Source organism: Ascaphus truei, chromosome 2, assembly GCF_040206685.1.
Source record: "Ascaphus truei isolate aAscTru1 chromosome 2, aAscTru1.hap1, whole genome shotgun sequence".
Classification (NCBI taxonomy): domain Eukaryota; kingdom Metazoa; phylum Chordata; class Amphibia; order Anura; family Ascaphidae; genus Ascaphus; species Ascaphus truei.
The window spans coordinates 132,989,288-133,005,200 of NC_134484.1; the positions used below are offsets into that span (position 1 = coordinate 132,989,288).

The 15,913-nt window shown below is 47.1% G+C and overlaps 1 protein-coding gene across 8 annotated transcripts in view; it reads right to left on the reverse strand.

The window, feature by feature from the left end:
• The window catches only part of RBBP8 (RB binding protein 8, endonuclease), a 70,759-nt gene that overhangs the window by 44,499 nt on the left and 10,347 nt on the right, over positions 1-15,913 (reverse strand). For 4 of the 8 annotated variants that reach the window (XM_075585164.1, XM_075585170.1, XM_075585167.1 and 1 more), the window contains exon 2: positions 10,088-10,299. The exons of 1 other annotated variant lie outside the window; for it this stretch is intronic. In XM_075585164.1, the coding sequence (XP_075441279.1) occupies positions 10,088-10,205 (118 nt within the window). In that variant the 5' untranslated portion in view covers positions 10,206-10,299. 3 more of the 8 variants (XM_075585187.1, XM_075585146.1, XM_075585156.1) reach the window with 2 other exon arrangements.

Here is a 15,913-nt window from a genome sequence, read left to right on the forward strand (position 1 = left end):
GGGGCCGGACACAGTCCGCGCGCATGCACAAAGAGATGGCCCTCTCTATGGGGCCGGACACAGTCCGCGCGCGCATGCACGAAGAGATGGCCCTCTCTATGGGGCCGGACACAGTCCGCGCGCGCATGCACAAAGAGATGGCCCTCTCTATGGGGCCGGACACAGTCGCGCGCGCATGCACAAAGAGATGGCCCTCTCTATGGGGCCGGACACAGTCCGCGCGCGCATGCACGAAGAGATGGCCCTCTCTATGGGGCCGGACACAGTCCGCGCGCGCATGCACAAAGAGATGGCCCTCTCTATGGGGCCGGACACAGTCGCGCGCGCATGCACAAAGAGATGGCCCTCTCTATGGGGCCGGACACAGTCCGCGCGCGCATGCACGAAGAGATGGCCCTCTCTATGGGGCCGGACACAGTCCGCGCGCGCATGCACAAAGAGATGGCCCTCTCTATGGGGCCGGACACAGTCGCGCGCGCATGCACAAAGAGATGGCCCTCTCTATGGGGCCGGACGCAGTCCGCGCGCGCATGCACAAAGAGATGGCCCTCTCTATGGGGCCGGACACAGTCCGCGCGCGCATGCACAAAGAGATGGCCCTCTCTATGGGGCCGGACACAGTCCGCGCGCATGCACAAAGAGATGGCCCTCTCTATGGGGCCGGACACAGTCCGCGCGCATGCACAAAGAGATGGCCCTCTCTATGGGGCCGGACACAGTCCGCGCGCATGCACAAAGAGATGGCCCTCTCTATGGGGCCGGACACAGTCCGCGCGCGCATGCACGAAGAGATGGCCCTCTCTATGGGGCCGGACGCAGTCCGCGCGCGCATGCACAAAGAGATGGCCCTCTCTATGGGGCCGGACACAGTCCGCGCGCGCATGCACAAAGAGATGGCCCTCTCTATGGGGCCGGACACAGTCCGCGCGCATGCACAAAGAGATGGCCCTCTCTATGGGGCCGGACACAGTCCGCGCGCATGCACAAAGAGATGGCCCTCTCTATGGGGCCGGACACAGTCCGCGCGCGCATACACGAAGAGATGGCCCTCTCTATGGGGCCGGACACAGTCCGCGCGCGCATGCACAAAGAGATGGCCCTCTCTATGGGGCCGGACACAGTCGCGCGCGCATGCACAAAGAGATGGCCCTCTCTATGGGGCCGGACACAGTCCGCGCGCGCATGCACAAAGAGATGGCCCTCTCTATGGGGCCGGACACAGTCCGCGCGCATGCACAAAGAGATGGCCCTCTCTATGGGGCCGGACACAGTCCGCGCGCATGCACAAAGAGATGGCCCTCTCTATGGGGCCGGACACAGTCCGCGCGCGCATGCACGAAGAGATGGCCCTCTCTATGGGGCCGGACACAGTCGCGCGCGCATGCACAAAGAGATGGCCCTCTCTATGGGGCCGGACACAGTCGCGCGCGCATGCACGAAGAGATGGCCCTCTCTATGGGGCCGGACACAGTCCGCGCGCATGCACAAAGAGATGGCCCTCTCTATGGGGCCGGACACAGTCCGCGCGCATGCACAAAGAGATGGCCCTCTCTATGGGGCCGGACACAGTCCGCGCGCATGCACAAAGAGATGGCTCTCTCTATGGGGCCGGACACAGTCCGCGCGCGCATCCACGAAGAGTGATCACATTTTGAAAAGACAAGAAAACGGTCTTTTGGCGCGGCAGGCGAGTGATGGCCACGTCACGGCGGCGGTTCTGCCATTGAGGGCGAACCAGCCACGTGATGTCATGGCCGCACCCCTGCCACGAGTGATCTGATGACTTCAGATTGCTCGGGTGAAAGTCGTGCGCAATCATTGGGGCCGTAGCCTTATCTGCCTTGAGTGCAATATTTGGGGACCTTTTTGATCCTTGTGGATCACCATTTGTATCTATACCAGCAACATTGTATGAAATGTTACCAGTGGTTTCCCCAAATATCTCTGCAAAGCTCCAATGGCTCCTACTAAATGAACAGGATTTATTTATAACATGTTTTATCAGGAAGTAATACATTGAGAGTTACCTCTCGTTTTCAAGTATGTCCTGGGCATAGAATTAAGAAGAGATGTAACCATGTATTATTTAAGTGAACAAGATATACATTATATACAAGACATCGCATGCACAGTTAGAGATAATATATTTTATAGGCGTATGTAACAGTTACAGACTAGATTAAAATGTGAGAGAGCCTTAGTTTTGAAAGAACTTAGACTGGTGGTGGCTATGAGAGTCTCCGGTAGATTGTTCCAGTTTTGGGGTGCACGGTAAGAGAAGGAGGAGCGGCTGGATAGTTTGTTGAACCTTGGGACCATGAACAGTCTATTGGAGTCAGATCTCAGATGATAAATGCTGCATGTGGTAGGGGTGAGGAGCTTGTTCAGGTAGACGAGTACCTCAGTATAGGAGTCACCTCATGTGCACATGCGTCTATCAAACATGAGCTAGAAGGCAACAGGGCAGACAGGAACAAATCCGCACTGCCAGGGCAAATCCGTTTTCTAACCAAACAATAATGGTTGTGTTTTGGTGAATTTAGGTATTTAAACAGTAGATCATTGGGAGTTGACAGTGGTCACCAACGGCACATGACGAAGAGCTCGTGTAATGTTCTTGCAGGCCCGCTCTTTGTACAAACAAGAAGCTAGTGGAGTCTGCAAAAGTGTAGTCATGCTCAGTAGCGCGTTTTGCTGAAGCATGTTCATTTTCAGGGGGTGGGGGATCCCAAAAATAAATTGCTGCTGTTATCCTGCTCCACACCCATGAGAAGGAATGAACCTGTACAATGCAGCTCCTGTATGAACAGGCACTCTGTTCCACAAAGTATTTGGGACTGTAACTCTGGCATGCTGAGCCTTTGTTTGAAGAGGCAGTCCTCGAAAGGGCACGTTCATTGTGAACAGTCAGAATTAACACCTCTTATCCGGTCTGCAGAAACTGGTTACTGAACCGTGTCCCAAAACCAAGTGAGGAGCATGTAGTTCACATAAGCCAATGTTTCGTACAGGTTACGCTAGGAATAAATCTACATAGTCTTGCTAAAAGTCAGACACCCAAGTTATTTTACTAGGCGACTAGAACTTGCAGACAGGTCTACTATGTAATAATATAACCTTTAGAAAGTAGATATATGGGCCTTAAGACCAATTCTTAGGATCATTTTGCAAACATGTAATTTGCCAGGCTGATCTAAACGATGCTTTTGTATAGTTAGCACAGGGGTGCGCAAACTGGCGGGAGATGTTTCGGAGAGGGGGGGGGGGGGGGCGGCGGGCGGTTGCAGAGGTCCTGCGCTCCTCCCCAAGGCATTTAAATTAATGCCGGGGGATAACGTGAGGCCTTTGCAACAAAACTTACCGGGATTCAGACGCATCTCCATGGCAACGCGCAGGGTCATATGACGTCAACAGCGTCAAATGACGCCGCGGGTCAAGTGACCAGACATTACGTGACTCGGTGCATCATTTGACACTGCTGTAAGGTAGGAGAGGGGGCACGAGATCGGGGGAGGCCAGGCAGGGGGGGGTGCAGCTTCAAAAGTTTGCGCTCCCCTGAGTTAGCACACAGTTTGGTTATGCAGTTAATGATGTCTTAACCCCTTCAGTGCCCCAATGACATACAGTGCAAGGCAAGAAGAGTGCAACCCCAGAGGGCCTTACGACGTACACCGCCCTCTGCACATTTTGTAGTGAATATACATGATCTGCACCTGCCCCCACCCAGTTACATGCGGAACAGAGAAATGATCATGTGATTGCTCCGAATAGCAGTCACGTGATGCAGAGGTGATGAAGCGTCCGTGGCCATGGAGGTGGCATGACCCTCAGGCACCGAAACGGTCAAAAAGGGTGAAAAAGGGTGAAAACCTCCTTACTACGTTCTGAAAAACACCTTCTAATTTCACCATAACTAGTATTGCTTGCACAGCAGCCGTTCACCTCAAGGCAAAGTTCCTGTGGCAAAGTTTTTTTGTTGGAGTTTTTTAATACCCCAGGTAACCCTTAATTGGGTGGGGTATAACAGTCTTATTTCCTATAAAAAAAAGGCAACATGTATTGTCTGCCTAATCATTCAATGGGTAGAAGAGTTCAAAAAGGAGAGAATGTAGGCACCCCTTTTTGGATGGTCTAGAGCAGGAATGGCCAACTCCAGTCCTCAAGGGCAACCAGAAGCCCAGGTGCAGGATATCCCGGCTTCAGCACAGGCGGCTCAAACAGTGGCTTGATTGAATTGAGCCTCCTGTGCTGATGCCGGGATATCTGGAAAACCTGACCTGTTGGTAGCCCTTGAGGACAGAAGTTGGCCGCCCCTGATCTAGAGGAACATCATAGTCTATAAATCATTCAGAAGACCGAGCACAAGGTACAATATTATTAATGTGAAAAGAACAAAAAGCGCTGCAATCTATAAATCCCTCACAAATGTATTAATGATACATAGCATGCAACCACACAACATAATACAGTATACCAGGGAGAGGTGATCGCTGCGATATAGATACTGTCCCTATTCTTTGCTGCCAAAAGGTCCACGACCCCACAGGTGCCGAGAAAGATTCACACGATGTAGAAAACGACCATGGCACACAAGAAAAGAGAAAGAAGAGGGGGTGGGGGGGGGGGGGGAGAGAAGAGGAGACACAGAGTAGTATGTCTGTATATTTAGAAATCAAATGCTTAGATTGCACTTTGATAAATGTTCCAATATCCTCATCATTGTGTAAGTGCAATCTAAGCATTTGATTTCTAAATATACAGACATACTACTGTGTGTTCTCTCTCCCTCTCCCTTCTCTTGTGCGCCTAGGTCATTCACACTCACTCACACTCACACACACACCAAGTGAAAGAATGTTTAACCTTCCTGTAGGTCTTAATTTTCCTTACCGTTTCAGACCATAAGTGGTGCTAAGCCACAAAACACATTGGAAGTGAATGGACCATCAGATGTCTTTTTGCATAGCACCAAAAATATGGCTTTGTCCTATTCGTTAATGGTGTATTGTGGAGGAGGGATTTAAAAAAAAATTAATCTGTCCACCTTACCGCTGATATAGCGTTCCCCTACCCCCAAATTTTGTACTCTCCATGTAAGGGATGTAAATTACATCAAGGTATCAGAGTAATGTGCCCAGTTAATAATGTTCTTTACCACCCTGCCAGCTATAAATTCACCGATCTCAGAAGTCCTAACATTCTGATAAAGCATTTTTTTAGACATCAGAAAAAAAAATGAAATCCTGTGAAGCATCACGAGTAAGAATTTCAATAGAGAATCACATCAAATCAGCCAAGATTTGTTGGAAACATCTGAAAAACTGTGTTCACTTTTGTACAAAAAAAAGGTAGTAAAAAAAAGGTCTTCCAGGCTAATCCAGATTAAGAAGAGTTCTATTTCCTCGTTCCTGTAAACCTCTTAAACCGTTCAATCTCAAATTTACAAAAAGAGGGGCAATCATCTATCTGTAAGTATATAATGGTATACTTAATTTTTCATTCGTCTGCCCTTTTTGACATCCATTTGGGACTGACACGCGTGAGTACATACAAGTAAATCATGCATGTTCCTGCATGACAGAACCTGAAGTCTGATAATAAAAATAAAAAATAAATTAAAAAGAATCCTATTCAGAGACTGGAAACAGGTTTGCACAATCCTTCTAGATTACTATTCCCAAAGGATGAAATGCCCTCTACACTCTATATCTATCCTTTAAAAGGGGTGGGCATGAGACGTGCGAGTCAGATCTGCACGAGACTGAATGCCTTCAGGTTCCATCAAGAGTGGCCAGTTTCAGCCCCGTTAATAGTGAACCAAGAGTTGCCCGAGTGAGGGCAGAACATTCTGGCGAGCGGCCAAGTGGATCTATGCCAAGAAGCTGCACGGAGAATGGAGCGCTGTTGGAGGGGACCCTCAACGGCTGCAGTCAAAGTGGTACCAAAGCACCTTTGTGAAGTACAGGCCTGCAACACTTTAGTGCATTAAGAACTCCCACCATGTGCCGGCACCATTACATAGGCCCATATACCCAGGATTGGGTGGCCCACCATCAACTGACACATCCGCGCAGTGTTATTGTGAAGTATTACAATATATGCGGCGTTACGAATGTAGTGATCCTTTGTTGAGGATCACAAGGTTCCTAATAAATGGCACCAGTTATATCCCACACACCGAGCACTTATTTTCCGCCATCTGACAGTAAACCATGTGTGGCATATCAAGTAGCAATAAAAGGACCCAGGCCCCCACCTCAGCACCAGCTGTCAGTCTCAGGCCTAGGACGCAAGAGGGGTTACAATTATTTTAAATGATTCCTACAGGTCACTCAGACATTTTCTTGAACTTTTTGAAAATCCCTGTAGAACAACAAAACAGAACCAGATGAAGATTTAATTCTTATTTCACAGTTCACGAGAGTAGTGTTGTACCGAGTCCTAAATGATACCAGGTACCATATACTTACCTGCAGCCGACGACGGAGGAATAATGCTGCGGAGGGTGGAGGAGGACGTCGTGGAAGCAGCAGACATCCTCATTGCAGTGGCAGCAGAAGACGTCCTAGTTGAGCCGGTGGGAGGTGCTGGCTGTCCAATAGGAACGCTCCTGCTCCGGTCACATGGTTCCCACCGGCATCAGCTGTGTGCTGTGTTCCGCTGCTCCCACCCGCTCAACAAGGCCGTCTTCTGCTGCTGCTCCCACTTTGTCGCCGCAGTCGTCCTCACCCTCCGCGGCAGGCAAGTCTTCACATCTTCAGCTGCTCTGAAATTGCCCTTCGCCGGTTCCAACCCCCTGCTGCCGGATCCGGGTAGCTGAAAAAGCACCGGGTACCCAGTACATCACCACTTTAGAGCAAGACCCAATAGGAAGTGAAGAGGAAACAAGCAGGGCATTCTGGGAGGAGAAAATGCAACCTCCCCGATACGGTGGCAATTCCAAGAAATGTGGCATTAAAAAAAAAAAAAAAATTTTTAATTATTAAAGCAAAAATACTACCCCTTCCCCCCCCTCCCCACCCCCATTTTTATATGTAAATCATGTGACAATGTATAATTTTACATGCTTACCTAAGCTGCAATTGTTTGGTGCTCTGTTATAAATCTGTAAAAATCCTGATTGTGTGCCTAACAAAATGTCCGCCTTCTAACTTTGTGCTGCAGTCTGAAATGCATTCTATTATTTATAAAAAATGTTTTACCAGGAAGTAATACAGTGAGAGTTACCGCTCGTTTTCAAGTATGTCCTGGGCGTAGAGTTATGATGACAAATTTATGACGACAAATAAATAGTTACATTAAGTGAACAGGGTATACATTATATACAAGACATTGCATGCACAGTTAAAGATACGCCTATAACATATAGTATGTAACAGTTACAGACCAGGTTAAAATGTGAGACCGCTTTAGTTTTGCAAGAACTCAGACTGGTGGCGGCTGTGAGAGTCTCCGGTAGACTGTTCCAGTTGTGGGGTATATGGTAAGTGAAGGGGGAGCGGCCGGATACTTTGCTGGACCTTGGGACCATGGACAGTCTTTTGGAGTCAGATCTCAGATAAGTGCTGCATGTGGGAGGGGTGAGGAGCGAGGAGCTTGTTCAGATAGATGGGTAGTTTGCCAAGAAAATATTTGAAGGCAAGACAGGAAAGGTGAACTTTGCGCCTAGTCTCAAGTGATGACCAATCTAGTTCTTTGAGCATTTCGCAGTGATGTGTGTTGTAGTTGCATTGGAGGACAAAGCGGCATATTGAATTGTAGAGGGTATCAAATTTGCTAAGGTGAGTTTGTGGTGCTGTGCTATATACCATGTCTCCATAGTTTATAATTGGCATTAGCATCTGCTGTGTGATACACTTTCTGACCAGCAGACTTAGGGAGGATTTGTTCCTTTAAAGTACACCTAGTTTGGCGTAGGTTTTGGATGTCAGGTTATCAATGTGCAACCCAAATGTTAAATGGGAGTCAAACCATATGCCAGATATGTGAAACTAGTGACAGGGGCAAGGATGGTATTAACGTTGCTTCTGATCCGAAGCTCCTTCATTGGAAGCTTTGGAAATTTAGCCTTAGTCCCAAATGCCATTGTTACAGTCGTGTCAGTATTTAAAAACAGCTTGGTTTTGGAAAATCCAATTTTCAAGTCTCAAAGAGTCAGATTGAAATACATGTCCAATGTTGGAGAGGCTATGGCTGTGTGCATATAGGATTGTGTCATCTGCATACATGTGTATTGAAGCTCCCTTACAAACTGTAGGACGATCATTGATGAACACTGAGAAGAGTAGGGGCCCCAGAACAGAGCCTTGCGGGACGCCACAGGTGATATCCAGGGGGTTAGAGTTAGAGCCTGAGATGGACACATGTTGGGATCTACCCGATAGGTAGGACTGAAACCAGTTTAAAGCATGCTTCCCTATTCCAGAGCACTGGAGTTTCTTTAGCAAGGTAACATGATCAACAGTATCAAAGCCTTTACAAAATCTAGGAATATATTACTAAGTGCAACACATTATTGTTACAGCTTTCAGTGCAATAGACAGTGTGCTGTTTGGAACAGAGCAAATAGATCCGTTTGTGATACTTTGTTGATATAGATATGTTTAAAAAGTGTGTGAGAGCGTTTCAAAAAAGAGGAAGTGGATATGACTTTCTAAATGGCTGCTGTAGCAATCAAACAATGATCAGTTTCATTGATTACGATTACATATGATGTGCTTTGCTGATATTAGATGGAATTGAACCTTTAAGGGGGGGGGGGGAGAAAAAAAGGGTCCTTTACAATTTAGACCCCTAGAAGATGCTAACCGCAGTTTAACCTTTTATATGCCTGAGTGTATCTCAAGTCTATCTTCAACTGGAATCCTTTCCTACCATGTACAAGCCTCAGAGAAAGATCTCAAGTGGTTCATTTTTGTACACTGTCAGACGATCTCATTTTATACAGAGAGGCACCAAATGACAACGTCATAGGCAAACAAGAAAGTGGGCCTTCAAGCAAAATTTTCAAACCACCACACCCATTCCCTATTTGTAACATGCTGTTGAAATACATATCCCGGAATTATTGCGTACAAAGCCCTTTGCTGCTATAAAGCCCCAAAACTGTCATGCACAAAACTGCAATTGCAAGAGATCAAGTTTTGAAGTTGCAATCGTTTAACTGGGAGCAAAAAAAAAAAAAAAAAAAAAAAAACTTGAACCACTCGATGGTTCAGTCTAATTTTCTCACAAGTCTGCTATTGTTGTACTTTTTCTATCTACCTTCAGTGTTGCTCTCATTTTTGGTTAATATATTATCTTTAACATTGGTGCTCAAGGTTAAGGCCGATGTTTTAGCATCCATGAGAAAATAAAAATACAAAAAAAAAAAAGAAATTCAACGGAAAAAAATTGGAAATCTTTATAATGCACGTGAATCAAGATAAAGAAAACAAAGATAAGAAGGAACTGTGTTAAAAGTTGATTATAGATGCATAGATCTATTAATATAGATTTATAAATGTAAATAAAAACATACTGTCCCTTTTATGGACTAAGGCATGGGTACGCAAACTGGGGAGCGGGAGATTTTGCTGAGGGGGGGGGGGGGCGCAGGCCGTTGCAGAGGCCCCGTGCTCTTCCCCAGGGCATTTAAATTAAATGACGGGGGAATCGCATGAGGCCTTTGCAACACTTTACTTACCCAGATTCAGCCGCTATGTGACATGTTGCCATGGCAACACTGTCAAATGACGCAGTGGGGTCATGTGAAGTCACACACGCCAAGTGACATGACCCCGCAGCGTCATTTGACGCAACTCTAAGGTAGGGATTGGGGGCACGGGCGACACAGCAGGGAAGACAGGGGGGCGCAGCACAAAAAGTTTGCGTGCCCCTGGACTAAGGTACCATAGCTGCCTTTAAGTCCCAGGTGTCATTTAAAAAAAAATTGACACAGGCACACCTTTAGTTTGGAATTCTTCCGTGATAAGTGATCACATTCAGTGAAACTGATGAGGTTTTTTTTTGTTTTTCTTCTGCACAGCAGGGAGGTGTGAAGTGTCATCTAGCACAGAAATCTGCTTTACTTAAAAAATGACTGTACCTTGTAATTCTTTATCGTGGCATTCCTTCAGTTTAGACCACAGCTCCTTGAATAAGTCACCAGTGGCGAGACTTTCAGTAGAGCTCGGGCTCCCACAACTACCTCCAGAGATGTTCATCTTGAAGGACGTATTGACCTTTGATCACTTTGCAGGTTTGTTTATGGTTTTCAAATCACATAGCTATGTGCTCCTTACTGAAAGAGGCCGAGGCCTGAAACGGCAGATTGACAGCACATTAAATACACGAACACAAAAATATCTGCAGCCAGCTACAAAATTCCCAGGCATTTTAAACAACAATTATAATTTATTTCTCAATTACTGTCAATCATCTCTATCTGTGTTTAACCTGGGAAATGCATACTGAGCCATAACAAGTGAGACAGGTGATCAAGTAGAGGGAGGAATTGTGATTCTTTTCTTTCATGTAAAATGGATTTGGCGTGGGTTACAGCTTCTGGATGTGGCCAGAGACCAAGGGTTCAAATAAAACATATCGTACATCGGCAGACATGTATGCGTGTGCATATTTACTTGTTAGGAAGCAGCGACTTCTTCAGTAGGTGTAACTGAATAAATAAGGGGGGGGGGGGGTTTCTTTCACAATGAGGAGCCTCTTTAATCAGATCAAAATACTGGTTTAGCTAAATCCACCAAAGGCATAATAAGATAACAAGTACAAGGAAATTGAAATATACTTTAGGTAACTGTTATGGGACTCCCTCACATACTCCAAATTTGTTACAAAAGTTTTAAAAATAAGAATTTTGGATCCTTGGGTTCAGTATTAAATGACAAACTATACCATATAACAACAACAACAACAACAACAACATGTTCTTGTATAGCGCCACTAGTTTTACATAGCGCTTTACAGAGAAATTTTTTTGACACAGCCCCTGCCCCGTAGAGCAGGGGTGCTCTAACTGTGGGGCGCAAGATTATCTGCGGGGGGGGGGGGGGGGGCGCGGGGTTTACAGAGGCCCTGCGCACTTCCCGAAGGCACTTAAATCAAATGCCAGGGAAGCGGCGAAGGCCTCTGTAAGGCCTCGGTCCCGCTGCGCTCGTTGGCGCGGGCGGCGGGTCGCGAGTTCCCCACCAGCAGGGGAATCCTCGCGAGCCGGTCCCGGTCCCCACTGGCTGCACAGAGCACTACACGCTGTCGCGCGTCAGCCGCTGGAGACACCAGAGAATGGTGTTTTCTAGCTTTGACGCGTGACGTGTGTGGCTGTGAGCCAATGGGGAGGGGAGGCTTCGGGAGGAGGAGAGGCTTCGGGAGGAGGAGAGGCTTCGGGGAGCGGGGAGGAGTGTGGAGGGACAGCAGGTGAGTGCCTTTCTCTGTGTGTGTGTCTGAGTGCGTGCATGCCTATCTGTGTGTGTATGTGTGTGCCCGAGTGCGTGAGTGCCTGCCTCTGTCTGTGTGTGTGTGTGTGTGTATATGAGTGCCTGCCTGTGTGTGCGCGCGTGTGTGTGTATGAGTGCGTGAGTGCCTGCCTGTGTGTGTGTGCGCGTGTGTGTGTATGAATGAGTGCCTGCGTGTGTGTGTTTAAACTTACCTTCCAGCTCCAGCCCGAGTCCGTGGAGGGAGGGGGGGGAAGAGTAGCGGGTCCCTCCGCTCAAGCCACGCCCCCCCTCCCTGTCAAACCGCCCACCTCCCGCCCACCTCCCGCCCACCTTCCGCCCACCTCCCGCTCCCTACAGACCGCAGATCGCGGTCTGTGTATCTCAGCGCACCGCCTGTCAGCAGCGCAGGTGCGCTGACTCTGGGAGCGGGGCCTTAGCCTTAACCTCACTTACCTTGGTTCAGCCGGCTTCTGGAGATGCGTCGCCATGGCAACGTGGCGTCAAATGATGCTGCGGGGTCATGCGGCTGGTTCGTCCTCATTGGCTGGACCGCCGCTGTGACGTGGCCAGCGCTCCGTCTCCACAAGCAAAGACAAAATCCTCGTCTTTGCTAAAATGTGGTCGCGCATTGTGCCGGGGCGCGCAGGCAACTACTGGGGCCGGCCCCATAGAAGGCCATACCTTGTGTGCGCAGCGCACGCCGTTGCAGCCACAGCCACAGCGGGCCTAGCCATAGAACATTAATTGCATAACCATGTTAAGCCAATGGTGCAATGATGCTTTGCATCAGAAGGGTGGGATGCATCCATTTGCATCTGGAAACAGTGCTGCAGAGTGGCTACGCTTTCGTTAATCTCTGTGCTCAACAGATCAACATATTTAAGAAACTCAAACAGCAAGTTTCATGCATCTGCTGCAGCAAATGAAACAAAAAAATGTATTTTATTTTTGCACTATGGTATGGAGACAATTGGCTTAACATGTTTATCATATCTGTATCCTAACTGAAGTTAATTAATTTGACATATTTCCTTCTCCCACATCATTTGAGCTGCATTGGTACCTTATTAGTGTGTCTACTGGAAGATCATAGATAAACAATAGTCAGTGCATACATATGTCATTATAATAATGACATATGTACATGACCCCAACTCCCATAAAACAATTCATGGTTCTGGTGTACTTCACCATATTAGCATCGACTCTGACACTAGCTGGAAAATATGATCGTTTATGGGGGTAATATTTGCTTGCTGGTAACGTTTCATGAACCAAGAAATGCAAGTTATTTTCTTTGGACATGTTCTTGATGGGGACTAGAACTCAAACATATCCTTCAAATCACTTTTAGATACATCAGTCACTTCTACAGGCTCAAATCACGTGTCATTACAAAATACAATGTTATTACCCCTTTGTACCCAGCAACTGCCCCTACAGGCTGCTATGGGATCGCTCACAGATCCCACGACACACAGCATCTGCATAAACTGCTCTGGGCTCTCCATATACATGGTAGTTGTCCTTGCAGGCTACTATAAAATTCCTCTACACACAGCAGCCTTCCCCATAGGCCACTATATGGGATCCCTCCCATAAACTGAGCCCCGTTATAGCATAGTAAATAGTGACAGAAAGGCATGCAACGCGTTGCAATCCCTTCTAATCAATAATGGTTATAACGTCCACTGAAAATACCAGTACAATGTTGCCATCCCACCCCCCTGGCACTTACATTCTCCCCACAGCAGCAGCAGCAGCAGCAGCATGCACACTTTACCCCTCACTGACCCAGCCACACTCTCCACTAGTGAGAAGGGGGAAGGGTGCGAGGAGGAGTATTACCATAAGCAGCTCGGTGCTACGACAGCAGTGCAGCGGCTGCGATCAGGGCGCAGCTCCTCTCCCGCACAGAGCATGTGAACAACGTGAGCTTGGGGGGGCGCATCATCCTCTCACATCCGGGGAGCAATGGTTCAACTCTCTCCTCCTGCAGCCTGTTCTGTGCAGCAGATCCTCTCACGGCTGCCTGTGCTGTGTTATTACTGTTCAACAGGTCCTCCCGCTGTGTCTCAGGCGGGAAATACAAAACATACAGGAAGTCTGCTGCCTTTTACTTCCCTTCCTCTGAACTCTAGTAACCCAGACACTGTGCAACTGAACAAATCATTGTTTTATGTTACTAAAGTCTAAAAAGGTGCGTACCACCTGAAAAGGGAATTGTTTAAAAAACAAACAAAATAAACCACACATCTTCCTGTGTGTGATAGCTGCAGGCTGGGTGTGTAACTTTAGTATCGTATACAGCAAATAAAAATACCAGTTACTATATGGAAATTTCCAATGATTGCAGCTTGTTAACTTGGGATGTGGAGAACAAATAGGCAAATTATATATATACACACACACACACACACACACGGTAAAAAAAAGTGACTAAAACCCTCCACAGTAAAGCATAAAGCAACTATAAATATTCCTGTATATTCATTTGCATGTCTTAGACAGGTCTGCAACCCTGTCTTTCACCATTATCACCCAGCAAACAGCACTTCCACTGCAGCAAGGGATTCTGGGAAATGACATGCAAATGAGCACACAGTGCCACCTTTTATCTCATGTTCACATTACATGAGCAACCCTTAGTCAATGCATGCTGCTTTAAACACAGCTTTTAAGCAAGGACTTGGGAGATGCAAAGTCAGTTTTTTTTTTTTTTTTTTCCTCACGAGAGGGTACACCCTCTCGCTCATCGGATCCCAGTCCACTTCAGTGGATAGGGAGCTTGCCCTTGGACTGTCCAACCGAAGTCAGACCCGCCCTCAGTGCCCAGTTTCCCTGGAGGTTTCAGCCCGAAAGCCTAGGTCTCCAGGGACATTGATGCCTTCCTCCGTTAGGATTCAGGACATCCGTCTCTTCCTCCCTCTGGCCCGAGGCCCGCAAGGGAGTTCACATCATATCCCCTCTTTCGAGGGTTGTGCGGGTGCACCCCAGCCCCGAAGGGCTGGTTGTTCGAATGCCATCCCCCCTTAGCCCGAAGGCTCAGGGGTTCTGTGGTCCGGGGCCTGGACACCACCTCTCAACGAGCTAGAAGGCCAAATGCTTGCCACAGAACTTTCCTACTGGAGCTCCATGTAGGATAGTACTGCATTTGGTCATAGCTGTGCAGGTCGAGAGGAGCACTCATCTCGCCTTGATCTTAGCCAAAAGGCCGAGTCATGCCAATCATGCCAGTATGCGGGAAGCATACTGGATTTATGAATTGAAGACACTCACCGAGGGGGTTAAATATAGATTTTGAATTGAAGGCTTTTTTATAATCTATTCCTTCCCTGTGAGCTCCATCCATTATTTATACATTTTAGTCTTTTTAATGTTTTAATGTTGTATTGTTTTGTTTTATTCACTTATTGTATGTATGTCTAGGCAGGCTTTCTTGTATGCTACCTCCATTCTGGCAGTCATGCAGTTAACTCACTGCCAATTGCACCATCAACCAATTGGAATTGTGGACTGCGTGTATATAAACTATCCTGATTCAGGGGTAGCGACATCCCTTGAAGAAGTGCGCGCATGCGCACGAAACGCATTTGGGAGGATATCGTTTTTAGAAGCAATTTGATTGTATCTGGAGTTGGGAAGCGCATTGCCCGGCCGGAGGTGAGGGGGAAGATCTATACGCGCAGAGCAGGAGAATAGGAGATCGGAAGGAGGGTAGAGCGTGACGTCACGTCCGCTCAGAAGCATCTTTGTTCCTGCATCTTTGAAGCTCTACACAGCATCTGCCACACGTGGGGACGCCAGAGAGAGAGCTCCGGTCGCCATCTTGGATTCACAGAGAGTGTTTCCAGTCCTGCTGCCTAATAATATCTTTTATTCTGTGAGTAGGGCAACGATTTTACCCCCCCCCCCCCGGATTGGTGTGTGACAGCCATCCTCCAGAATCCTGCATTAGTTGTTAATAAATAGCTTTTTTATTATTTTCAGTCTGGCTTGTTGCTGTTGTTAGTCTGTCTTGTATGTTTTATGTTGTTAGTGTTATATGTTTTTATGTCCACATTGACTGACATACTGCACTATAATTATCTCTTTTTATTTTTCACATATCACGATACGTCTTGGAGAGAATCCGTACTTTGCTCATCCACCATCAATCACCAAAGGACTTTGATTTGGACTTTTCATCATATGGTTTGAATTATTCTTACTATCACTTTTGGCGCCGACATTGTCTTTTTTCTTTTCCAGGGTCTAAGACATGCAAATGAGTGTGTGTGTGTGTGTGTGTGTGTATATATATATATATATATATATATATATTACACTTTTGGATTTATTGGTTTGAGTGATTGTACGTAACGATGCAGGTATTTTTCTTGTTTTAGTAAAGCTGTGATAATACTTGCAGTAATGCCTGGAAAAGATTTTGACCTTGCCAAATTTCAAATGCTAATTATGTGGCTCGGTGTCCTGCTCCT